At 47.6% G+C, this 23,582-nt stretch overlaps 2 protein-coding genes across 8 annotated transcripts in view; one reads left to right on the forward strand and one right to left on the reverse strand.

Moving 5' to 3' along the window:
- LOC115352481 (alpha-2-macroglobulin-like protein 1) overlaps nucleotides 1-10,979 on the reverse strand; it is a 27,916-nt gene extending 16,937 nt beyond the window's left edge. For all 3 annotated transcript variants that reach the window (XR_005930773.1, XR_005930772.1, XM_030040735.2), the window contains exons 1-11: nucleotides 10,726-10,979; nucleotides 8,350-8,536; nucleotides 7,862-8,024; nucleotides 7,043-7,095; nucleotides 6,706-6,726; nucleotides 5,148-5,301; nucleotides 4,630-4,714; nucleotides 3,953-4,073; nucleotides 3,020-3,137; nucleotides 1,813-1,922; nucleotides 1,293-1,463 (exon numbers count right to left, since the gene is read on the reverse strand). Coding sequence is in view for 1 of the 3 variants with exons in the window: in XM_030040735.2 (XP_029896595.2) it covers nucleotides 1,293-1,463; nucleotides 1,813-1,922; nucleotides 3,020-3,137; nucleotides 3,953-4,073; nucleotides 4,630-4,714; nucleotides 5,148-5,301; nucleotides 6,706-6,726; nucleotides 7,043-7,095; nucleotides 7,862-8,024; nucleotides 8,350-8,536; nucleotides 10,726-10,979 (1,437 nt within the window). In the remaining 2 variants the exon portion in view is untranslated. The remainder of the gene's footprint in view (nucleotides 1-1,292; nucleotides 1,464-1,812; nucleotides 1,923-3,019; nucleotides 3,138-3,952; nucleotides 4,074-4,629; nucleotides 4,715-5,147; nucleotides 5,302-6,705; nucleotides 6,727-7,042; nucleotides 7,096-7,861; nucleotides 8,025-8,349; nucleotides 8,537-10,725) is intronic.
- Nucleotides 10,980-12,723: 1,744 nt separating this feature from the next.
- The window catches only part of LOC115352483 (alpha-2-macroglobulin-like protein 1), a 30,917-nt gene continuing 20,058 nt past the window's right edge, over nucleotides 12,724-23,582 (forward strand). For 4 of the 5 annotated variants that reach the window (XM_030040737.2, XM_030040739.2, XM_030040738.2 and 1 more), the window contains exons 1-13: nucleotides 12,724-12,849; nucleotides 13,487-13,667; nucleotides 14,929-14,973; nucleotides 15,300-15,444; nucleotides 16,106-16,158; nucleotides 16,482-16,502; nucleotides 17,038-17,197; nucleotides 17,815-17,899; nucleotides 18,277-18,391; nucleotides 19,690-19,798; nucleotides 20,628-20,737; nucleotides 21,527-21,691; nucleotides 22,904-23,137. In XM_030040737.2, the coding sequence (XP_029896597.1) occupies nucleotides 12,782-12,849; nucleotides 13,487-13,667; nucleotides 14,929-14,973; nucleotides 15,300-15,444; nucleotides 16,106-16,158; nucleotides 16,482-16,502; nucleotides 17,038-17,197; nucleotides 17,815-17,899; nucleotides 18,277-18,391; nucleotides 19,690-19,798; nucleotides 20,628-20,737; nucleotides 21,527-21,691; nucleotides 22,904-23,137 (1,491 nt within the window). In that variant the 5' untranslated portion in view covers nucleotides 12,724-12,781. Of the gene's footprint in view, nucleotides 12,850-13,486; nucleotides 13,668-14,928; nucleotides 14,974-15,299; nucleotides 15,445-16,105; nucleotides 16,159-16,481; nucleotides 16,503-17,037; nucleotides 17,198-17,814; nucleotides 17,900-18,276; nucleotides 18,392-19,689; nucleotides 19,799-20,627; nucleotides 20,738-21,526; nucleotides 21,692-22,903; nucleotides 23,138-23,582 lie in introns of those variants that run through there. The other variant, XM_041118197.1, reaches the window with a different exon arrangement.

Below are 23,582 nucleotides of genomic sequence, written 5' to 3' on the forward strand. Positions count from 1 at the left end.
GCCCTCCCCGTGCCAAAAGACTGACTGGACAGTGGGCTCTGAACTCTCCCAGGGTAAGGTAAGGTGTCTATTTCCACCTAAGCCAAGCTCAGTCAGCCCCTTTCTGTGGAGCCTGGCGTTGCCTGCCCCACCGTGCTCTGGGATAACTACCACCTAAACAGGAGGCAGGGAGCTGTATACTACTAGGGCTTGGGCTAGAGCCTGAACTTTTGCAATGCCGCTGCTACCCTGGGAGCAAGCCAGGTCATTAGACTGTGTAGAGTAGCTTATTAGTCCCTGGATCAAACCACTGAACCCTTTGCTTCTGTCTGGTATGTGTATGGAAAGTATCAGCATGGATCTGCCCTGTTAATGTATTTCGCTGTTCAGTGTTACTCCCCTCGCACGCTGTATTTCTTTTAGCACTTTCCCTGATCCATAGGGTAGAGGTGGCAGGGGACAACTCAAGATCAATAGCCTTGCTTATCTTTGACCTATCTGCACTGAGACTATGATATTAACATCTTGTGGACTTCCAGCAAGGCCAAGATCCATCATCTAAGATACCTTATGCACTCTGATAAAGACACAGGGCTTGCCTCGAAGTGTCTTGACCTTGAAGTTTAGATAGGACAGGTATTAGAAACCTACCCCTACAAGCAGACAAGAGAGCCTTCCTTGTTAATGGGAAAGCAGATGCAAGCTTTTCTCTGTCAATTCCCTGTCAGTGGCATCCCTATTTAACTACTTACATCCTGGTTACCTGCTCTGCTCCAGACTGGCTTGCAGCAACTGATTCCTTACTAGCCTTCCTTCTTTCTCTCCTAAGTTTTCTGCCTCTTATATCCCAGGCTTCTCCTAACTCTTATTCTAAAAGGAAACCTAATGCAAACCGGTCACTGATGTTTTCTTCTCCACATGTATTTTCAGATGCTTCTTCCTTAGCTCCTTTCCTGTCTTCCTGTTCTATACCACGTGGGAGTTCTTCCTTTGCTCTCTTGTCCCTGCTCAGTCCCACAAAGCTCTTTTCACCTCAGACAGATGTGCTATGTTGGTAGACCTCAGTCACAACTTCATGGGGCGTCTGTCCGCTGCCCCATCTCTCATCACGTCTCCTGACTGCTAAGGGACTGTGCGGCACCAGGGGCCAGAACACTGGCTCTTCTATGGGCTATTCGTCTTGCCCTAGATCTGTCACTTCCCTGCTCTGTGCCTCCATCTCCCTGGCTATACCAAGACAATGACATAGACTATAGGTCTGAGGGATGCATTGCTTAGTGCTGGCCAAATCCAATGTAGTTATTGGGCTTAACCTGTAGCAGAACTTTACTGCTGTTGTCCCATGCTGACGTGTCTAAAGTGAAAGAGGCCATCCCAGTATCATCCGTAAAGTAGGTCTTGGTCTGCTTCCTGCTACCATAGGACACTGTAAGAATCACCTCCTTGTTCTTCAGGTGTGTCCCATTGGTACTTTTGAGTTCCAGCTGTAACGACGCAAAGAACGGTTAGAGAACTGGAGGCCTCAGGATTGAAAAACCTGCCTCCCATTAAAAGTCCCAGGTCCCCTCTCTGCAAAGGGACTCTGTGAAGTCTAACTCCTCAACCCCTCCCCATTTCTGCAGCAGACATCTCATCTGGCAAAGCCATGTGCCTATTCTGTGGTCGCACCCTTGGATTACCTCTTGGTAGAGGTGTCAAAGGAGAGACTGGGACAGAGGACCGTGCTAACAGCTTTAGGCAGCTCAGAGCAAGGGGACCCCTCAGTACTTCTGTGCCCACCATCTCCATAGGCTCAGCTGCCGGGCTTTCCATGTTTCTGCCCTGTTCACTTACATTTCCATAGTAGGGAGCTCCTTGCTGATAGTAGTAGCTTGTCCCCCAGAATTGGAGAGTTGTGATATCAAAAGTGACCTTGCAGTTTTCAGTGGTGTTGAACTCCACGCCTAGGAAAGACAGGAGGTGCATGCAGGTCAATATCATGCGTGTGAGCAAAGGCAGCAAGATTGGATGGACTGAGGTAGAGGGTGGACTATCACTCATAGGGGATTGTAGTTTCTCCATGTAACTTCAGGAGTCATTTAACACACCCACTTGGCAATAGTGCCTCCTACATTCTGACCTGCTAGAATGACAGCAGTTTTCCAGGAGGTCTCTGCCAGACAGTTCTCAAATGCTCTTTCTGACTTTAAGATGGTCCTACTCATAATTGTCCACTTCCATTCTCCTCCCATTCTCACAGCAGAGTCCCCAGAAGGCAACATTTTTCCTTGCCTTCGCCATGTTAGTTTACAGTCTGCTGTCTTGTCATGTGGTGCCCACCTGAAATCAGTGCAGTCGTTTGCTAAGTGAATGTGTGTGTCACTGCTTTCAGCAAGGGGCTGCAAACCATCTTCTTGTAAGGAAGGATTTGTAAAATTTTGTAAGAAAGAGGAAACCTTACAGGATGGGATATTTAACAGTAGCTCTGGACAAGTAGCCTCATCTCCCTGTTTGGGACATAGAGGTAAATCTGACAAGGAGCTATTAACAGTACACACTCAGGGCCTTGGTTATCACTGGTTGCTCTGAGTATCTCCTCATTCCGGTGGACTTTCCTAAAGTATGGTTAAAGAACAAAAGAACCTGGCCTGGCCCACCCCTGTGCACATTTCTACTGTGACTAGAATATGATAAAAAGTAGCTCTTGCCCATCTCTGCCAAACCAAGGTGACTGTCAGAGGTGGACTGGCCACAACAGCTTGTGGAAGAGCAAGCATACTGGCAAAGCCCATCCTGCAACTGGGAGAACTCACATGTCCTATGTGAGTCAGACCTGGGTGATATGGTATACAAGAACATCCATGCTGCTATGGTGGTCCCAGGGAAGACACAACCCTCTGAACACTTGATCCCATGGGAGCCAGTGCAGAAAGCTCCAGTGGTTTGATGGGAAGACACAAGGATCCATAAGGAGTCTTAGAGATGAAACCCCAAAGACAAGCATGTTGTATGAGTGTAAAGTGAAAGATCTTCCATGAAGTGTAGAATCAGTTTTTGCTACCTGTTCCACTTTCTTTCAGAAAAGCCACAGCTTCCAGGTTGAAATCATAATTGTCACCACGCTTCTGGTGGTACATCTTAATATTCACCTCAGTGGCAAAGCAGCCATCCTCGTTTGTCTGGGGATGTGAAATTGTATCTGTTAACCAATCATGAATGCGTTAATCCCTTCTGCAGTGCAGATCAAACCCAAGGCCCAGAAGTCTAAAAGTACATGACTAAGACACTTGAGTTAAAGGAGCAACTCCCATACTGGCATGAAACACTTCTTTTCTGTGGAGCAGTCACTAATAGGAGATGCTGTTTCACATGTGTCTCATCTTTACACACTCACTCATGTGCCAGTAGCAAACATGAGTTGTCATTTCTCCCTGACAACATGATTTCTTCTGCTAGGGCAGGATTTATCTTTAAGATATGTGCTGGGTTACTTAAAAATATGTAAGCAAATATAGATAAGTTCATTGAACCCTAGAGATGAATGAGTAAAGTCTGTGCTGAACTGCAATTGCTTGCTTAGATGCAAGAGATAATTTCTGTGTCTCCAAAACACCTGTTTCTAGGAAAGAGCACATAAGTGTTTACACCACATTAAAAGGTGTTACTAAAAAGCATCCAGTGGAAGTGAATCATGTGGATAGTGTTTCTATTTTTTATTGTCCTGTTGCAATACCTGTTTTGTAGGCAAATCTGCAGTAGTTAGCTTGCCTACAGATGGTTCTTCCTTTGAGTGCATCTAAGTGCAGTCAGAGAAATCACTGAGAGGGGCTGATTGCTACACTGGGGAGTTAAGGACGTATCAGTCACTCATCCCTGAGCAAAGAGCATGCTGCTTCAATAGCTAACGTCTGTCCCACTCCTTCCTGTAGTATTCTTCCCTGTCTTTGCCCCGTTCCTCTCTTTTGCAAGAGGAATGGATTTCCCATGTGCTCACCTTGCCAGCGTAATCCTTACAAATACTGCGCTTGGCTTTGGAAGACCTCCAATTATAGCGGGTATGTTTACGGCACACCACAGCCTTCACAGTACCTTGGACTGGTTTCCCATACGTGTACCTGGCAAACGTAGCAGAGAGGACTTACATTCACAGACAGAAACTGGTTCAAGGGTGAATAATAACAGTTTTAGCCTGTGGTTTGCAGCTATACAACCCAGCAGCCTGCAGTCTCTTCATGGTTCGTGAGTTCAGCAGAGGTCAAGAAGTTAAAATGACTGCATCAGATTGAGGCAGAAGGCAGTGGTGGGTGAGTTCTCTCCAAGTCAAATCTAGTCCCACCAGGCAGTGCTAGGGGACGTTGTGCTGGCTACAAGTTGAGTCATTATTCCTTCCACACTGGTATTAATCAATGCAGCAGAGGTACTGTATTGTAGGGCACATGCCCCACTGAGGGGATCCACTGCCACACTTTCAAACTCACAGAGAAAGAAGTGGGGAGAGAAAATATGGAGAAAGGTGAGAGTCCAGGAGAATTCCTTAGCAAAGGATGCCAGGGTACCAGACTTTTGGGGTGGGGGTAGGGTTGGCAGAGACCATTTTGAGCTCAGTTATTGATAGCTGTGCAGTTTCCAAACCAGTAAGAATGCACCTTCTGCCACGATAAGTCAGCTCACATGCCACAGATGTGGAGACGGAAGTTCTCCTCCAAGATGGTGACCACCTGAGGCATCTGGATGGAGACACTGAATTTGGGCAGCACTGTGTGAAAGCAAGAGAAATATAATTCAGTGAGAATAGAGAGAGCTCATTTGTTCCAATCCTCCCCAAACGGTTGTTCACAGAAAAGAAAGATCTGCTTTCATTCCCTGACTATCAGCACAGGGCCTAGTAGCAATGTACCAGCAGCCCAGCCAGCAGAGCGTGGTGGGAGCAGACAGCCTTAGTGTCCTCCCCAGAGCACAGCTGTGGGACAGTATCTCAGTCCATCCTCAGGACATGGGGTAGGAGAAAGGCAGGGGTGCCTGAGCGAAAGCCAGTGATTACACCTACTGGCAGGCAGTTGGACAACTCAGGTGCTAGCACAACCAGCACAGCTGTTCACAGCTGCATGGCCCATTCAGCTCTGTGTGGGAGAGGAGTGCTGGAGGCAATACATCTTTCTCTGCTGCTGTCAGCTCCCCGAGACTCTTACCATACTCCTCTACCCTGAAGGAATGTGCGCGGTCAGGCATTTTGATGGTGTACTCTCCAACCGGTGCTTCTGCAGCCAGAGGGAAGGACAGATCCACTATGCCTCCCACAGGTGTAACATTCAGCCACTGTGCAATTCGGTTCCCTTTGGGGTCCTGCATAGGTAGTAGTAGAGAGTGGTTATTTCCCAGTGCAAAAAGAGACTCTTTTGCAGGATGTCCAAGCTACCACAGCATGGTCTGAGCACATATCCTCTTGTCCTGAGAGCCCCGGGCTATGGCACAGCTACAGTGCTCAGGTAAGTCCAAGCTCGAAGAAGACAAGGTTTTTTTTCCTGTCTCATTGAAAAAGTCAATCTATCATATTATTGCTCTCTGGTGGCACCGCCATCTCACTGGCTGCTGCAAAACTGTGGTTTACTGCCTGCCTGTCTCACTAAGAGAGAGAGGTGGTCCCTCTTAGAGACCCCTGTGGTGATCTGAGCTGGCATAGCCCCCAGGCCACTGTGGAGAGGGTCAATCCTGACAGCACATGCTGCCTAAGGCATGAGCTACTTGGGAATGATTACTGGGGAGTCTGATGTCTTGAATGCCCAGGAAAGTCTGGGGAAATGAGTCCAGGACTTCATGCAGGGGAACATGACGCCCAGTATAGAAAGGAGGATATAAAGACCTGGGATGCAAAGGTATCTGGAGGCTTTGTTGACTGTCACGGTCAGTCCATGCCAGACAGTGTTCTCCCACTGCTGGTTCTTGGGAGTGCAAGATGCAGAACTCTGGCTATGGTCACACTGCCCAGCCAGGAAGGACTTAGCGATGAGTTGATGGGTGCTTTATAAACATATGGAACAAGTAGGAACTGTTGTTTGAAAAGGTGAAGCTGGATCAGAGTACTACATTTGTATAAACTGGCATAAAACATTGCGCAGGTGTCTCAGAAACCATGTGTTTATGTATTGATTGCTTGGTGGGTATGGCATGCAAATGTGCATTAGCTACTGCCAATTGCTAGTCGGAACTGTGACCTCTCTGCATGGGTTATTACAAACTCCCCACCGCTTTCAGGTATCTTTCCTCAGCTCATGTCCATATTTTACCTATAATATTGAAACTAAATTAACAGATTTTAAGAACAATAACCTGAAAGCTGCTTTAGGAAGTTTCTCTAGCTGTGTAGCCACAACACGAACAGGTCAAACTTTTATTTTCTGTATGTTAAATGTAAAAGTCTCCCTAAAGAAACTTCAGGGTTTTTACAAATTTCCAATTCACAGGCTAAAGGGACTAAAAGTCCTGTGCCCACTCCAGAAAAGTTTGCTGGACTGGTTTCCAGTGGCACCCATCCTTTACTGCAGGTACCCCTGTGTGATCGGTATCCTGACACTGCGCTGCCAAACTTGTGGGATACTAAAGGAAGGAAGGGCAAGAAGTCGAGGATCGTTCCCATTCATTCTGAGGTAACTGGCTTTCTGCACCCATATTTCCCCACTGTCATCTCCAAACCTTTGTCTTCCCCAAGGTGAGAAGAGATCACCACTTCCAATAAAGGAGGTGCCTTACCTTCAGTTCCACCAGGCGGTGCTGTGGGGAGGAAATAACAGTTACTGGCAGGATGCTTTCAGGTAAATTACCATCCACTTCCCTGGCTTTTTTTATCCCCCAACCATCCATGAGTCAGTATTCCCTAAGCAATTCCCAGGGACTGCCCGTCACCCAACATCATGAGCAGCTCCTGCGCTGCAGGCGGTGCGCAGTGCTGTTTGTAAGCACCAAAAGCGACACTGAGACTAGCTGTCCACAGATGGACCCCCTGGCTGGGCCAAGCGCTGACCCAGAAGTCATGGAGGCAGCCCATAGCGTTTTCAGACTTATGAAGGTTTCTCCCCTCTTGACTTACCCTTTCATTGCTGGCGATAAAGTTCTGATCCAAGGTTACAATTCGCAACATGACTATAGAGCAAAAGAAAAACAGGACTGGCTGAAATGCAATCAAGTCTGTTAATAATAAGAAGAACGGATGGCTAAGAAAGATGTGCCCATATGCTTCCCTGAGAAGGTGTGGGCAGCAGCTAGAGCCTTCCACTCCTGGGGCTGTGCTCAAAGCCCTGCTACGAGCTGGCAGCCTGCTAGAAAAAAAGTGGTTGAGAGAAGCAGTGTGGGGTTTCTGGGAAGGCTGGCTGTGCCGGTGCGAAATAGCATTTTTCTGGACACCGGAGCTGCGGTGGGGCGCTCAGTCCTGCCCGCAGTGAAGGTCATGGCGGTGGAAAACGAGGAGAGGCATGGGGCAAACAGCTGTGCCCTGTGGTGGCCTGAGCTGTGCTAGGGCAACGATGGGGCCTGCAGGACCACGGTCCTCCTCTGAGGAAGCCTGTGGGAGAGAGAGGGATTTAGGGCACTGACAGACTGTCGTGGCTTTGACTGGAGCAATCATGAACATGACACGGTGGCAGCTGAACCTTTTCTCGCCCATCAGCCAAAACGCACAAGCCCTGTTCGCGCTGGCATGCTGGCTGAGTATGGCTAGTGCCGGAGAAAGCACGCGCCATGCTGAGGCAGGAGAGAGGTATCCCCAAATCCCCCAAAGCCTAGAAGGGAGATGAAGCCTGTGACCATCTCCCTTGCAGAGCAGGCCCCACTCCAAGCGCTAGAGGCTACTCCATATTTCGTGGCCTGAGGACCGCTCTTTCTCTCACAAGACTCGGCATTCTGTCCATACCAATCTGTCCAGGTTTGTACACAGGTTTGTCTGTCTGGATAAAAGTCTTCTTGTCTGCGTGCGTGATTAGGACTTTCTGTTTCTTCTGAAACTCTGAGTTGGCCTCCAGGACTGTGATAATGATAAAAGCCACTTCATCAGGGTTTCCAACAGGATGAGGGACCTGCAGGCATAGTTGTAACCATGATTCAGGGTGGATACCCAGCCTTTTGGAATAACAATTATGATACTGCTTTTATATTGCTCCAGTTCTTCTTGCCCTGAAAGACCTCACCGTACTTTTCAGAATGTTTTCTAGAAGAGTAAAATATCAGTGGGGCTACACAGCAGGAAGGACACTGGCAGACCTATACAGGCTGAAGGAGAAGATTCAGTGCTCGATTAAGCTGTCCCCATGGGAAGACACAATTCTTTGCCTTCCTGCCCAGCAAGAGCAGAACTCATGCTCTACCCACCCTATTGACAACCCTTGGAAGTATCTTCCTCACCTGGAAGCTTGTGCAATGAAAGAAGGTGAGCTGAGAGATGGACTGAGTGATCAGAGTCGCATTCCCAGCTCTGCTTTGCAAGGTTACTGTCACATCAATCGGGACTGCTTGCTTTCTGCTGAGCTGGAGGCACACTGTCTCTGAGAAGGGGTAGTACAGCTGAGATGGTATTGCCACGGCATAATTTCTATTAAAAAAGAAAAAAGAAAAAAAAAGTCAGGTGAAACTGATTTTCTAAGAGGACAGGTTTTGACCATAGGGTTTGGGTACTTCCTAATAAGACTTCTGGTCTCTTCATTCCACTGTCACGATGCCAGTGGGACAAGATCACACCGCTCTTCTCATCTATAGGTACTGCAGCCATTAACACTGAGTCTGCGCTACATGCTGCACGCACATGTAAAAAGATAAAGTCACTGCTTCCAAAGCTGAAAGTCAAAATCAGGTGAAGAGCCCTCCCCACGACACCCAAGGGATCAGCAGCAGAGCTTGGCTACATTGCAGGTTTCCTGAGACTTCAGCCTTTTCATTGAACCATGCTACATATCACCATCAGTTTAGTTTGCTTGGTTGGTTATCTGCTTTCTGTCCTATCAGCTACTCTTGGTCTCAGAACCAGTGCCGTGCATATGGGACCCAGTGTCCCGGCTTCGTGTCCCAGACACAGAGTGTCTCTCAGCTCCTGACACTCCTGCCCTCCTTGCTCTCTTATGTCAGATCTCACACCTCTGTGGCTACTCTCACAGCTGCACCCGTGGATAACATCAAAAGCTGTTCATACTGGCGGGGTTTTCTTCATCTTATACTGCCCTGCAGCAACTAGGACCAAAGAAAAGACAACATTCAAGCAGGTCTGAAAACCCTTATCACTGTCTCCTCCTGCTTACTGCCTCTGGACACGTTCAGCCAGCGGCATGTTTTGCAGCAGCGGGAGGGCAGGGCCTGGAAAGATCAGAACAGCAGGAGGCAGGGACGTGACCTGCTGGCAGTTCTTAGCTGGAGCTCAGCACCCTGGCAAGAGGGAGTCAAAGTCCCACTGGCCAGGAGCCTTGAGTGCTTTCACACTTGAGCGCTGTCAAGCTGCCTTGAGCAGCTTGTCTGCTGCTGCTATGAGGGGATCGGATAACAGATGCCAAGGACATTTTGATTTTCCTAAAACTGACTCATGGCACCTCTGCCCTGCCACTGGGCCAAAAGATGGGATAAGCACTAAAGACTCACTGTTTGAATCTCCCATACCACCCTCGCTCCCAATGGCCCTTTACTCTGGAACATTTTTTTACACCCTTTTGATAATTCATCCCTTTCCCTTGCCTTCTGAGCTATAAAAGTACGAGGCAGCATCTCTGAGGCTGCCATTCAAGAATCCCAAGAGCCAGGCTGGATTACTTTCTCATGAATCTACAAAAAATATTGGTATACAGGTGGGACAGCAGAAAGCCTATTGAAGCAAGCAGTATTTCCATAAAGCAAAGCTTCACGCTGAAGGTAACAGTGGGAAACAGGTAGCAGTAAAGCACCATTTGAGAGGGAGCTGTGTGAGCCTATGGAACACATCCTAGAGGAAGAGGCTGTACTCTCACTGGCAAAGATTTTTAAAACTAGACTTGTGCATGCCACACCACAGGTGGCAGGAGGGAACCCAGCTACGACCCAGTGACATATTTCCCACTGTAACATCTACTGTTCGAGCACAGCCATGTTTCTGTTTGCACTTATGCCATGGCTGCAAAAGCAAAGGCCTTCAAAAAGCAAGAGCAAGTTCACAAGCCAGTATATCACAGCAGTACCTGCTGGAACGGGAGTTGCATTCCTGATAAAGCATATGAAGAGAAGCAGTGCTGGGAATTGTCCTTGACAGAGGTCTGAGAAAAGGCACGGAGGGAGCAGACGGCCAGCCAAGCCAGAACAAACACACTGCTTTACAAAGAGCATCCCTATTAGATACCTTGGGCTCATGTTTGCCCGGCTCGTAAAGGCACCCAGCTTTGTCCACTAAAGATTTAAATGGTGACCTATGACTCTGGGGAGAAAAGCATAGCCCCAAAGGAAATACATTCTGGAGCACAGCAGGAGATGCGAGATGTTGGCAGGTCAGAATTAAACATATGCAGAAAGCTGGCAGAGTTGCTCTGCCTGAGTCCTTGCAGAAATACATGGTCTACATCAAAGGCACTAAAGGGAGAGCCAAGTAGTAGGGGAAGTGTGGGGGGAGCACGCATGAGCACCAAATGAAACCTTGGGAATATGAGAAATGACATCTCTCTGGAAAAGCACTCCTGGTCTTAGGACTTCTGTCCTGTTTCTGTCCCACCACCACCCCCCCAGGATTCCCCACAGACCAGAGCGTGTATGCGAAGCAGCTGAGGTTCTTACAGCGTTGCAGGCGTTCCAGCTGTGCTAGGCAGGAGAAGGATGCTGCCACACAGGAAAGCGATGCTCCACATAGCTGATTGCAGGTCAAATCCCTCCACAGAAAGCTTAGCCTCTCCTCTGTCCCCACTTCGCCCCTGCTTCTGCTGTCTTCCTTCTTCCCTCTCCCCCTCATCCAGAGCTGAAGGACTCTGCAGCTCCTGCCCTGACAGGGTGCCCGTCTCTCTTGGCTTCGAAACCAAGAAGGTGGAAATCATGCTGCGCATGGCTGGGGCTGGGATGTGGGCGGGTGGAAGGGGTGGAGACAATGTTTATTGCCTACGCACCAAAGGCACTTGCCTCGAGGCTTTGTAAGGCTTGTTGATATTTCTCTGGGAGACGACTTGCTCTGCCTTATGCACCACAGCTGATGGCAGGAGGAGTGCTCAGTTACTATATTTGGTATGGGGGCCCAATTTTTATAAAGGTGTCTTTACTGGGACTTTGTTGGAAACATCCTGGGACAAATTCATTCTTTGTGATGTGATTGGATTTTTCTGCAGGATTGTTCTTCTTCTGATTGTTTTTCTTTATGTATTATTTACTTCTTATTGAAATTTCACTCCTGCCCTGCAGCCTCCAGCCAGACCGGCCCAGGTTTTCACACATAGCTCTGCCAGTGCCCCCATTCCTCCCTGGAAGAAGGGAAGAACTTTAGTATGTAATTATCTTTTTGTTGTCTGACTGTTCCCATTTAACTTCAGAGGCAGCCAACTTGATGACCATTCAGAGATGCAGAGCCATGGGGACTGTTTCTGAAAATCAGGCAGAAATCGGATCGTTTTTTGTCCCACTAGCTTAGGCTTGAACTCAAAACCCTGTTGATTTCAGAGAATCAAATATGCTCCCAGATCAGTGACATACAGTGCTTTAAACCTGCAGATTATCTGCAATGTCACTGCTAGGTTAAAGGCTAGCGTGTTCCTGTTACATTGGACGGTGCACTAAGAGAGTGGATGCTAAGCACACATACGGGGACTGTGCCAAAGTAAATCCAGGCGATTGCTTCAGCTAGGAGCAAAGAGTGGGTGGATGGCAAATTCACTCTGTATTGTGTACCTTTGGTTATGCTCTGCAAAAACACAGCTGGGGCCAGGGCAGGATGAGGACATCCACCTTCAAATGAGGTTGCAACTAGAGGGCAAATACATCCAAGTCCTGTTCACTGTACTGCTGCCACCCAGGAAAAGAAAATACAAGGTTGCAGTGCCTGAGAAGAGTCTGGAGGAGATGGATGGTGGTGGCAGTGTAGAACTATCTTATGGCTGGAAGAAGGTGGCAGAAGACCAGACATCTGGCTGGGGGGGGGGGGGCACGTAAAGTAGAGATCTGCTAAAATATGTGGGGATTTAAAGCATCTTGCTTTATTTGGAAAAGCCTTACAATGGAGCTACAAGAGGAGCTGGCAGTGGGTGGCAGGAGCAGCCCTGGAAAAGGTCTGTACCCAGGAGGATCAGACAAGGCTGGGATGGGTGGGTGGACAGAGGTAGTGATGCAGGGAATGGAGGTGAATTGAAAGGTTTTTACTCCAAGCTCTGATTAAATACTGGATGAGGGGAAGATCACTAATAATGCACAGAGAGAGTACTGAGGATGCTTTTTACAAGCTGAGGACAGTAGCTGGTGTGCAGGTTTGGCTCTCATCGGGTGCTATAGCCAGGATGCAGACCAGCCACAGCTGAGATGAGGTTTTCTCCTAAGTCCCCTTCAGCCTAGGTTAGAGGTCACCCACCCCACATCTCCCCACAGTGCGTTGGCACCCCATGGCCTGGAATACCATCTGAATGTAGACATGGGTGGAGAACTGTGCTGTGCAGCCTTTAATCTGGTGTTGGTGGAAGCAAGTAAATATTAGCTAACGTCATTAGCCTGGAAGAGATACTGTCTCCATATACCAACTCACCCACTCTTTGGACTTAGGAGCATCTGAGGTGGGTATTTAGGATTGCTCCAGTCCATCGGTAGAGGCAGTTCTCTCCTCCTGTGTGGATCTTGTCAGCTGTCTGTCCCAGCCCAAGCAATGGGAGCACCAGTGCTCCTCTTAGCCCTGACCCTATTCCCAGTTGCAGCTGCAGCAAGCCTGGAACCGTGAGATTATCTCCTTTTGATTTCGGGGGGCTTGGTGGAAGGGACTGTCATTGAAGGGTGGTACTGAGGTGCTGCAGTGTTTAGCATCACAGAGCTGAACGGTGGTGGCCTTGTTCTCAGGGCAGCTGCGCAGAAGCAGCGCCTACTGAGTCCCATTGGAGCGCTGGGCATCGAGCACCGCTGCAGGTGAAGCTCCTGGTGTTTGCTTGTGCAGACACTGCACTGCACACACCACAAAGCTACAGAAGCCACAAGTTTTGCCTCTGTTCATCCTGTGTTGGTGGGGGTGAAATTTGGCGTGAGGACTGAAGCCTTATGCCTCAGTCACTGAGTCTTCAGCTTCATTCCTTACAGAGCCTTGCTCTGTGTACTTGCAATTGGAGTATCGTACACTGGGCAGCTGTGTCCTGGCTGGTGACAAGGTGGTGGCAGACAGATATCAGGAGGTCTCTAGTTCCAAACTGGGTATGTTGTTTCTTTCTGGTATGGAAAGGGAGCTGCGCCATAGCTCCTTCACTGCAGGCCTCCAGGCATTTCTGACCCCTGGTCTACCTCTTCATGAAAACAGCAGAGATGGATTCTGGCTTGTCCACCTCAGCCTCTGAATTGTTTTTGAACATCTCCTGCTCTCTTCTAGTCACTATATGGTGGTGTTCCCTGCTGTCATTCACCATTCCCAAGAGGAGAAGCTCTACATTCACCTCAGCTCCCTGACTGAGGCCGTCCACGTGGCCGTCACCTTGCAGACAACCCAGAATCACACACTGGTGGAACAAGATGTGGAGAAGCCAGGCACTTTTCAGTGCATCACCTTCCAGGTGAGTGTAGCTGTGGCTGCTGATTTGGCAGTGGATGCTCTCACCTTCGCTTCAGACAGGAGCCCAGCACTTCTCTGCGTACACTGTCCTTTGCCTTGCCATGGGTTGCAAGCAGGTTAAGTGTATTTCCCTACCAGTGCCAGGCAAAATACAGCAGTGCCCTGGAGCCTAGCAAAGTAGGGAATCTTTCCTGTGTAGATAAAAACCTGTTCTTTTGATCTGTATCAGCCCATTTCATCCTACTTAAAGCCTGTTGGAAAACACTGACTTTCAGTTTACTCAGTGTTTAGTCCCTAAAAATGCTTCTATATCACAGTGCAAGTCAATGCATTGGGAATACATTCTTTTCATCCTCGCTTCCTCAGAAGCCTGCCCCTCCAGCTCCAAGAGGACCATTCTGCTCTAAAGCTGCATCTATATTGCAAGGTGTAGTTGCAGTTTGCATGGACATTGAGCTTGCTTTAATTTACCTGTGGTGGGTGGTGATGGTGCTGAACCCACAATGAACCGAATTTCACTTAGGCAGTCTGGATATTTCTTGGGTGGCTTAAGTTCCTGTCATTGCAACTTTGCTGCTCTACTTAGCTTAACTAGACACACTGAGGCTGGGGCATGAGTACAGGACCTTCAGTTACATTTCTGGAGAGCCATGGAGATGTGTCTGGTGCTGAGGCTCTACAAACTGCCCCTGTCTTCCTCAGCACCGTGCAAAGTCACTGTGCCTATGCCCTGATTGTCCTGCAGATTCAGCAGAACTCAAGGAAGGGCTGTAGTCACTTCTGGTTCTTGCATCAACAAGACAATGATTAACTAAGTGCCAGCCCTCAGGAAAGAGCAAGTCCTGGCTTTGGAAAGCCAAGGAAGTCTGCTGTTAGCAAGAAGAACCTTTCTCCTGGTGAGCTGAGTCTTTCTGATACTGAGATGTCCTGTTTTTGCCTGATCAGTATCTCGTCTCCTGTTAGTGTCTTGGTCAGCTCCAGATCTGACTTCCCTATAGTTTTTCTTGGTTTCATAAAAATCATATTTATGTGAAGAGGGAGAATAACATGTCAGTTGGTTCACTCTTAGGTTCATGAACAAGAGACAGGCAGTGACTGCTTCTTCCCCCTATAATGACAAGCAGGTTAGAGACAGTCATACAGTGGAATTTGGACTCTGAAGTTTGGGGATTTTTTAACAGTAAGATGATGTCTCACATCTAGGATAAGATGCAAAGTCTCTGACGAATTTGTTTTCCATTTCCTTGTATCAATCAACCTAGGTGCCAGAGTTCATTCCCAGGATAAGAGATGATTCCACATCACACGTAAGACACCTTTCTTGGCTGCCTCTCCTCTTACAAACTAGAGGGCTTCAGCCTCTCCTGTGTCTGAGCCAGGTTAATGTTGGAGATGCAGGGTGGGAAAGATAGTAAAGGGGAGAAAGAAATGTGGAAAGAGGCAAACATGACAAGGAGAAAGGCAGAGAAAAGAGAATGAGGAAGCTGGGGAGCACTGAGAAGACTATGACTAGGGCAAGGAGAGAGCTAAATCAAAGGAGGGGAAGGGAGGAGAGGGAAGTTGGAGATTTTGGTAGGACAGGTGACTCAAGCTACTTGTAGTCTCAGGCAGTTTGTTTTTTTTAACCTGACAGCCAGAGGTGGTGGTTTTTCTGCATGTCCTGATCCACAGCAGGGACAATGTGCTCTTTGAGGGTCGCAAGAAGGTTCTGGTCAAGCCCCAGAAGAATATAATCCTGGTAGAGACAGACAAGGGCTTATACAAACCTGGCGAAACAGGTAAGGCAAGAAGGTGGCATATGGAAATGGGGAGGGAGGGTCAAGGTAGCAGCCACATCTAGGGGGAAGATTTCACGAAGTGCAGCAAGCTACGCTTGTTGGGGGTGGAAGACAGCAGATCTCTATTATCAGATGTTTCCAGGAACAGTATGAGTCTCGGTGTTCCCCTCCGAGCTGTGCTGCACTAAATGCCCAGCCTGCTGCTCCTGGGTGTTGTTTTGGTGAAGTATCTCTAGTGAGACCTAAAAGGAAAGCCAGGACTCTTCAGGACACTGAAAAATCTCTTGGCTTTTTGAAGACTGTTCTTAATATTTCAGTAGAGCCTAGAGTGACAGTTCCGAGCTGTAGAAATACAAAGAGTTACTCCACAGTCTTTACAATATGAACGGATTGCAGACAGACCAACCTCACTGTTTACCACATCGCTGTAATCTTCCCAGGTAAAGGCAGTGAGTTTCCACAGCCCGCAGCTGCATATCAACCTCCCAGACAAAGTCCTCTGGGGTGGGAGATGCTGGGGAGGGCTGTTTGGGGAAAGACCTGAATACCTCTGAGGTAAACAGAGAGACACGAATACTGGAGCACAGAAAAGGAGAAGCAGACTTGTGCAAGGACATGTTGCAGTCAGAATGCTTTACTATCCTTTTCTTTCTATCCCCAGTGAAATTTCGAATTGTGAATCTCGATGAGGACCTTAAGGTCATTAAAAATGAGGTGAGTGTCACCTTGTGCTTTTCTAGAAGTAGAAGCCTCAGCATGAGACACACTGAGAGGCTCATGAAAAAGCCATCTCCCTTCATGCCTGTTAAACCATAAGAACAAATGATCTTTGAAGGGAAACCACTCATCCACTGGTCCCCTGGAGAAAGACTGCAGTGTAAGCTAGCACAGAGGGAAGAGGAGACCTAGTGCGGAGTCTGGATGGGGCAGAACTTTCTGGTCAGGGGCCCACATCAGGCAGTGTTATTAGTACTGGTTCACATGGATGCTGTTTTGCTCTGTACAAAACTGAGCTTGTGTTTCTCTTGTTTTTACAGTATTCCCAGATATGGCTGCAGGTAAGTGACAAAGAACTGACCAAAGGGTGTCTCTTCTACTGTGTCCGTTCACTCCTGGACAGAGTTGTTCCACAAATGTAACCTCATAAGGTTATGGTTATGGTTCGGGTTCAGCTCAAGTCTTTTCTATCTAGTCAGCCTGGGTTCTTCATTCAAACCAGCACCTCCGTGATGCACATAGCTGAACTAGAGGCAGTGCAGTAATGAACCTTTGCCCAACACCTTGTCTGCACAGAGCACAAAGCACAAGGCTAAGCACTCAGTAGATGCAGCACAGCTGCTTCTCCTTCGCACAGTGTTATGGTGTTACCACTTCCCAGTAGCTTTACTGTTCTTGGCAGCCTTTGCAATTCAAAAGTTCAGTAAAAGGATACTGGAGGGATGAGAAGGAATCTCGCCTGGTGATCTGGCATCCTCTCTACTGGGGCAAGGGTAAGCCCTCGTAGTGCCTTCTTGTACCCGAGTATGGCTGGACCTGCCAGGTATCCGTGCTCCCGGTGTGACTTGGTGCCTCTGCATGTCCTTTCCCAAATAGGATCCTGAATATAACCGTATTGCTGAGTGGTTGAATGTAAAGTCAAGACATGGCATTGTGGATCTATCTTTCCCCCTCGCCTCTGAAGCACCCCTTGGGGAGTATACCATCTCAGTGCAACAAGACGTGGCTCAAAAAACCTTCAGTGTTGATAAATTTGGTGAGACTTGGACAACAGATGTGAGGGAAAAGCAGTGTGGGTAGCTGGAGAAGAAAGCAGGGCGATGCAGCCATGTTCATCACACCTTTTGCCGTGGGAGAACAGCAGACTGGGGACAGGGACAGATGGGTCTGTGCACACATCTCATGCTGGGCTGGAGGTTCTGCAGCTGCACAGGGTACAAAGGAGAGGCTGTGGTCTGACATCTTGTTCTAGCTGTGGCTGGACCCTGTGATGAGCGCTTTCTGCTGCTCATTGTCACCCTTTTCTAAGCTAGGCTTACTATCCACTCCAGTCAGCTGCTATAATAGGAAGCAGCATCATGTCTTAGTCCCATTCAGTTACAGTGATGTATGTAAGGACAAAACCCTGTGCCATTTAAAATGTTTATGCTTGACTGAGCTGGAGTAGAAAGCAGTCCCATGTGCAATTGTAGCAGCAAATAGAGGGTGGTGTGGCTGAAGGGAGTAATCCCTGTTGCAGCATGGTGATGAATGACTGGGGACATTACTGTCTTTCCCCCCATCTAGACTGCAGCCATTACAGAACTTACAGTCAGTGTCCATACTCAGTATTGCTTTTCTTCCTCCACCCTTATCTTCCTCTCTTCTATGCAGTACTAAAAAAATTTGAAATAGAGATTGAGCACCCTCCATTTATCGCTACAGCAGATGAGGAATTTCAGCTGAAGGTCTGTGGCAAGTGAGTACATGATACCGTTGTGATCTCTGGCCTTTGACTCCACAATCACCTCCAGATTGCCCATAGCCGAGCAGTGGCCTTCCAGTATGATGTTCTTGCATTACCCTGTGGTTGCGGGAGCCAGATCACTCTCTGGAACGGGCTCCTTCTTGCACCTGGTCATTTACTGTGAGGCTGAAGGACACTAAGGATGCTGGGTATACTGGGTGGAAAGGGATGCAGACTGATCTTAAGGGACGAGCTGAAGTTCCTGATCAAACAAGGTACAAAGCTCTCCCAGGCTCCACTTCCCCCCAGTGAGGGTGGGGGGTGGCCTGGATCAGAATTTCTGCTGAAGCGGCCAGTCTTCAGGTGAATGTTTCTCTCCTTTGACACAGGTATACCTATGGGAAGCCCGTTCAAGGGAAAATAGATATTACTTTTATCACATTATCCCAGTTCTTGGAAGACAATTTATCAAATTCTACTGAGATGAGGAAGCAAACCAGCTGGGTAGGTGAACAAATAGGAGAGTGGAACATATAACCTGCTGGAAATGTATGTCTGTCCCCTTAACCTGCCTCGATGCCCCTCTGATGTGCACCAACCTGTTTAGTCTGGTGTCTTCCCAATTGCTAGACCTGATCAGACCATTGATTCCTCTTCCTGTGACCCTATCGCTTGAATTACTGCTCTAGCTGCCCATGTCTGACTCAGTGTTTCAGGAGAAGGTGTAAGCTCTGTGTAAGTAATGATGCCTGGGGCCTTTCCCAAGGGTCTGTTTCATATTGTATGCAATCAGATCACTGGTCTCTTCAGTCCTGTGACAGCTCCCACCAATAAACAGGCTATCAGAACACCAGATGGTCTGTGGCTTAATACCCTGTTTCTTGCTGTATCCATGCAGTTAATGGATCATCTTAAGCTTGCTAGTGTCCTGTCTGAGATTATGTCCAGTGCTAGTTACACTTTCTGCACATTTGTGTTCATTATACGTTTGTGGTTAAGCTCCACACTTGGTTTTTCCCATGGCTTTCAGAGGCAGCTCTTTCAGCCTGAAAATCACAAGAAAATATTTCTAAATGTCAGACCAGCCAGCAACAAGCCAGAATATAAAAATCCAGCTGGATCTCTGCATCTTTTAAAATGCACCCAGTAGCAAAATATCTCCAGCTGGAATGCTGTACAGCCTTAGCTGTGCAAAACACCAACTGAATGCCAGCTGCCTCTCAGATGGCATGTAAGAGGCCCTGCAAGGTTCTGTGGAGAACTTAACAGGCACGACTAGAAACACTTTGTCCCCCTCCCCTCTCTGGCAGACTGGCTGTACCCAGTTTCTGCCTTAACGCTTGGCAAAGCTCTTGCAATCTGTGACTGGCTGGATGCCCTTGTTTAACACGGCCACGTCACAGAGATGGTCATGACTGGAAAGCCACACTGTCAGGATTTATTCGTCAGGGCCATACAGTTTCAGGGAGGAGGCTACCTTTAGCTCAGGTAAAGACACTCATTCTCTTTCAGCTGCAGGATCTTGGCTTAATCCAGTCTCCTGAGTTTGTGACATAATTGACCCTTGTGTGATTTGCCTGAAGCACTTTTTTCTGCCACTTTTTTGGTGACTATTTAATCCAAGCATGTTGATTTTCTTCTATGGCTATGGTATCCCTGATGGGTTTTGGCAGTTATAGGTTTTTGAGCTTCCATCTGTTCCACAAGTATTTGGAAATACTTCTTTAGGATTGCCCAGCATCTATGTAACAGTTCATCTTCCTCCATGCTCTTCATCTCTGTTCATATCTCTCTTTCTGCAGGCAAACAAGAATGGCTGCACTACTTTTACAGTGAAGACAGAGACTCTGGAATTAAAGAAAACTGACAGCTGCATAATTGTGGTAGGAGAAATGGTGGAAGATGGAACAGGTACTGGAAAATATGTGAAGCGTTCTTTTCCTTGCAGGCAACTCCTTTGGTTTTGGCCTTTCTGTGACAGTTGAATTCCTTTTGAAAAAGTAACTTGCGGGTTCCCAAGTCTTCTGGCATGATGATAGTCTCTATTCTAGTACCTCTTCCATCTATCATTACCAGATTTCCTAATCTTCTCCACCCTTCATCTCCACTAGCATGTATATAGCATTTAAGTGATTGCCTGGACACCAAGGTGTTCCTCAGCCAGTTGCAAAGCTCTGGCTAGCCATGGAAAAGTCTGCAATAAGTCCTTGCTAATTGTAGTGCACCATCCTGACAGGTAGTCCCTACCCACAGTCTCTTGTCCTCTCTTTTCCTAAGCCTGGGGCAGGGCTGCTTATGCACACTCCTGTTGTAAGGAATGCCATTCTGCTCCCTTTTAGCCTGACACAATATTGACTATAAGGAGGTAGGTTTTCAGTATCGGTGTTAATGTGCACCTAGCTCTGGCAAATGGAAGTGTCCATTGTTTGAACTGTCACACTGTGGGTGGGGTCCTTCAGGCCACTTTTAGGCATCTGCAGTGTAGCTGTCTATAACTAAACAGTCCTCTACTTTCTCCTTATCTTCAAAAAAGAGAAAAAAAGTACTTATAGGGTACAATGCATCATGTCATGAAGCAGAGGGCCCAGAAAGGTTGACAGAATCATATCCTAGAAGAATGTATTTTGTCTCCTAAATTTAGAGGTTGTAGATGTTGTAGGTAGCGTTGAAGCATCTTCTTGTCTTCTGCTTCCCTAAGAGCACTGCCAGGGTTTAACAGATTTCTCATCTCTCCACGCAGGAGCAAAGACTATAGAAATATCTGAACTTTCTATCGCAGCAAGAATGAAGTCTATAGAATTTATCAACCTCCATTCATTCTACAAACGTGGACTACCATACACAGGAAAGGTAACACCCAGAGATCCCTTCTCTGCTGAGAATACATCATAGATCTAATCTTCTGTTGGTAGGAAGTAACAATCTCCAGGAAACTAAGTGCTGGTACCCAGCAACTCTGAGCAAAGCCTCCTGTAGAAGTAATTTCTTCTCCCCATCCTAACCTAGTATATTCCCTGGACAGGAATTCTGGGGCCAGCTGCAGTCTCTGGAGGCTTCCCCAGGAGTAGCTCCTGAAACTGGTCTGTGTAATAAAAGGCATATGGGATGGGGGTGGCATTGGCAGGGAAATAACATTCCTTTTGGACAAATGCTCATGGTAACTTGGCAGAAATCACTAAAGCCTTGTATATCAGTTCACTGGCAGTCATTTCTAACTCAAGTCCCCTGGGTGATGCTAGGACTGCTCTCCCATTGGGGCTAGAAACACTTTCACCTGGGCCAGTACTAACCCCAGTGTGAAGGAAGGCAAGGAACAGCAAAAGTTAAGTTGCAGGAGACAAGACTGTTTCTGATCATCAAAGGTCCTGCAGCATTGTCCAAGAAAAAGCTCAGGATCTGGGGAAACCACCTTATTTCCCCCCAAATAGGTGTTTCATTTGGCTGCACTACCGTTTATTTCTAATCCTGAAAGCTACACATTGTTGGTTTTGTGTATTTATTGCACTTTTATTTGGATCCTTCCAACCTGTCTAAAAGCTAGAAGAGCTAAGGAAGCCCAGTAATAGAAACAATATTAACCGCTGGCAGTGCCTTGGAGTGTGACACAATGGGGTTTTATCTTCCTCCCCTTCTCTGCAGATGTTCTGCCACAGTGACGATTCTCCCCTCAGCAATGAAATGGTCTACCTAACAGTTAACATCAATGATGAGGAGACACATCTATCGTTCCTCACAGATGAGAATGGGGAAGCCCACTTCTCACTGGATACCACCAGCTGGAACAGCACACTGGTTTCTCTGAAGGTGAGCATCAGCCACAGAAAAAGGAGGATAAAGAGGAAGGTAGGCTGAGGAAAAGGATAGAAAGTGGAAGAAATTTGAGGTTTTGGAGCACAGTCCTCTGGCTCCTGATCTCATTTGACTATATCTGTAGAAGCATCTTTAATTTCTCTCCAGTGCCATCTCCTCAGGGAAGCCGGAGGCTGTGCTGCAACAGTTCAGCCAAATGGTCACCAAAGGTGCTCTGCTGTCCTCGAGCTGGAGCATGATCCTAATCTTTTATATCCCCCTCACCTTCCTTTGACTCCACTGAAAACATCTGTTAATCTGAATACTTCCTCGGAGGAAATCTCCCCTTTCTCCACTCTGGGACATGCTGGAGGCAGCTCAGCAGAACTGGCAGTTGACACTTGTCTCTGTTGAACTCCACTTCTTGTGGCTGCTCTGGCCCTATAGCTTGTCCAGGCTCAGCTTGGCAGGTAGCTGCTCTTGACCTCCCTTGCAACACCAGACCTTGAAGTACTTGGTTTCTTCTCCTCACAACTTCTTACCCTACACCTGGAGCTCGTTGTTACCAGCCTGGCAGTACACCCATCTTCCCATTCCCTACATTCCTGCAGCCGATGTGGGATTCATGCCCAAGCAGTACAATCTCCTATTGCCATCCATTTCTCGGAGACTGGAACTATTGTTCCAGATGTTTTTCCCCGAGATCCCAGTCTATCCAGGGTGAGGTTCCCTAATTTTGTTGGGCAGGATTTGGTGATCAGAGGTTCTGAAATCTAGGAGGTAGGTTTCTGTCCTCAGGGAGCTGGGGGACAGGCTCCTTGTTCCTAGGCCCACAGCTATTGTCCACAGAGCCCTAAATTATCTGCAGAGAAGTAGAGCTTCACTGTACAAAAGCTGTTCTGGTGTCTGTTGTGCTTCAGGGCATCTGACCAGGAACGTAAGCTGAAAACAGCGGTGCTGTGCTGGGGTTAAAGTCTGATGTGGGGTGTGTCCCCATGGAAAGATAAAGGAGGAAAAATGAGATTGTGGGCAAATCTCCTAGACTTAGATTTTTGCTAAAACTTCATAAGAGAAAGTCTCATAAGAAACTTTAAAATGACATTTAAACAAGAGTATTTTAAGCATACAGATGTGTGCTCAGGTAATAACTTAGTGTTTTCAGCAGGTGTACAAGCTCCCTTGTATCACTTGATACTGCTTACCAACTCATGTTTTTGTGCTCTGAAGGGTACCTACAACCTTGGAAATGAAGATAAGCAAGGTTCTTCTGAAAGTCACACAGAAGTTGAGGATAGCTTCCACTGGCTGAAACCTTTCTACTCTGAGAGCAACAGCTTCCTTGAGATTGAGGCCAGGGACGATGAGATGCCCTGTGATCAACAGCAGGAAGTACAAGTGGATTATATCCTTGACCGGAATAAACTCAGCTCTGAAGCAGATCACATTGATTTCTACTACTTGGTAAGCGCAGAAGATGGCTGAGTCTCAGGGCAAGATTATGCTTCCTGGCATTTTACCCTTTTCACACAGCACATAGATACTCACAGGAAAGGGTAAGCTGCTCCCAGGCCAGTATTAGTCAGTTTGTAAGTTCTGTTCTGCCCAAACCTCCTCCTGTTTTCCAGTTCCTGGACCTGCTCCTAGCCCCCAGCTGCTTTGCTTTGTTCAGAGTGCCTGGACCTAAGCTTGGGTGATAGAAGCCTGCCATTCACCCTACTTTTTATTATGTTCACATGGGTGGTAATGGAGGGCTAGCCTGGTTTCTGCCCAGCAAGTATGCCCCAGCCTTCCATCTGTGCCTGGGGCAATCTGTCTGTGAACTAAGAGGCAATCTCTGGGGCAGCTGACCTCCCCTGGCCTGTGTATTTACAGGAAAAAGCTTTGAATTGCCCAGGGCCTTGATGTA

Source organism: Aquila chrysaetos, chromosome 17 (genome assembly GCF_900496995.4).
Source record: "Aquila chrysaetos chrysaetos chromosome 17, bAquChr1.4, whole genome shotgun sequence".
Lineage (NCBI taxonomy): Eukaryota > Metazoa > Chordata > Aves > Accipitriformes > Accipitridae > Aquila > Aquila chrysaetos.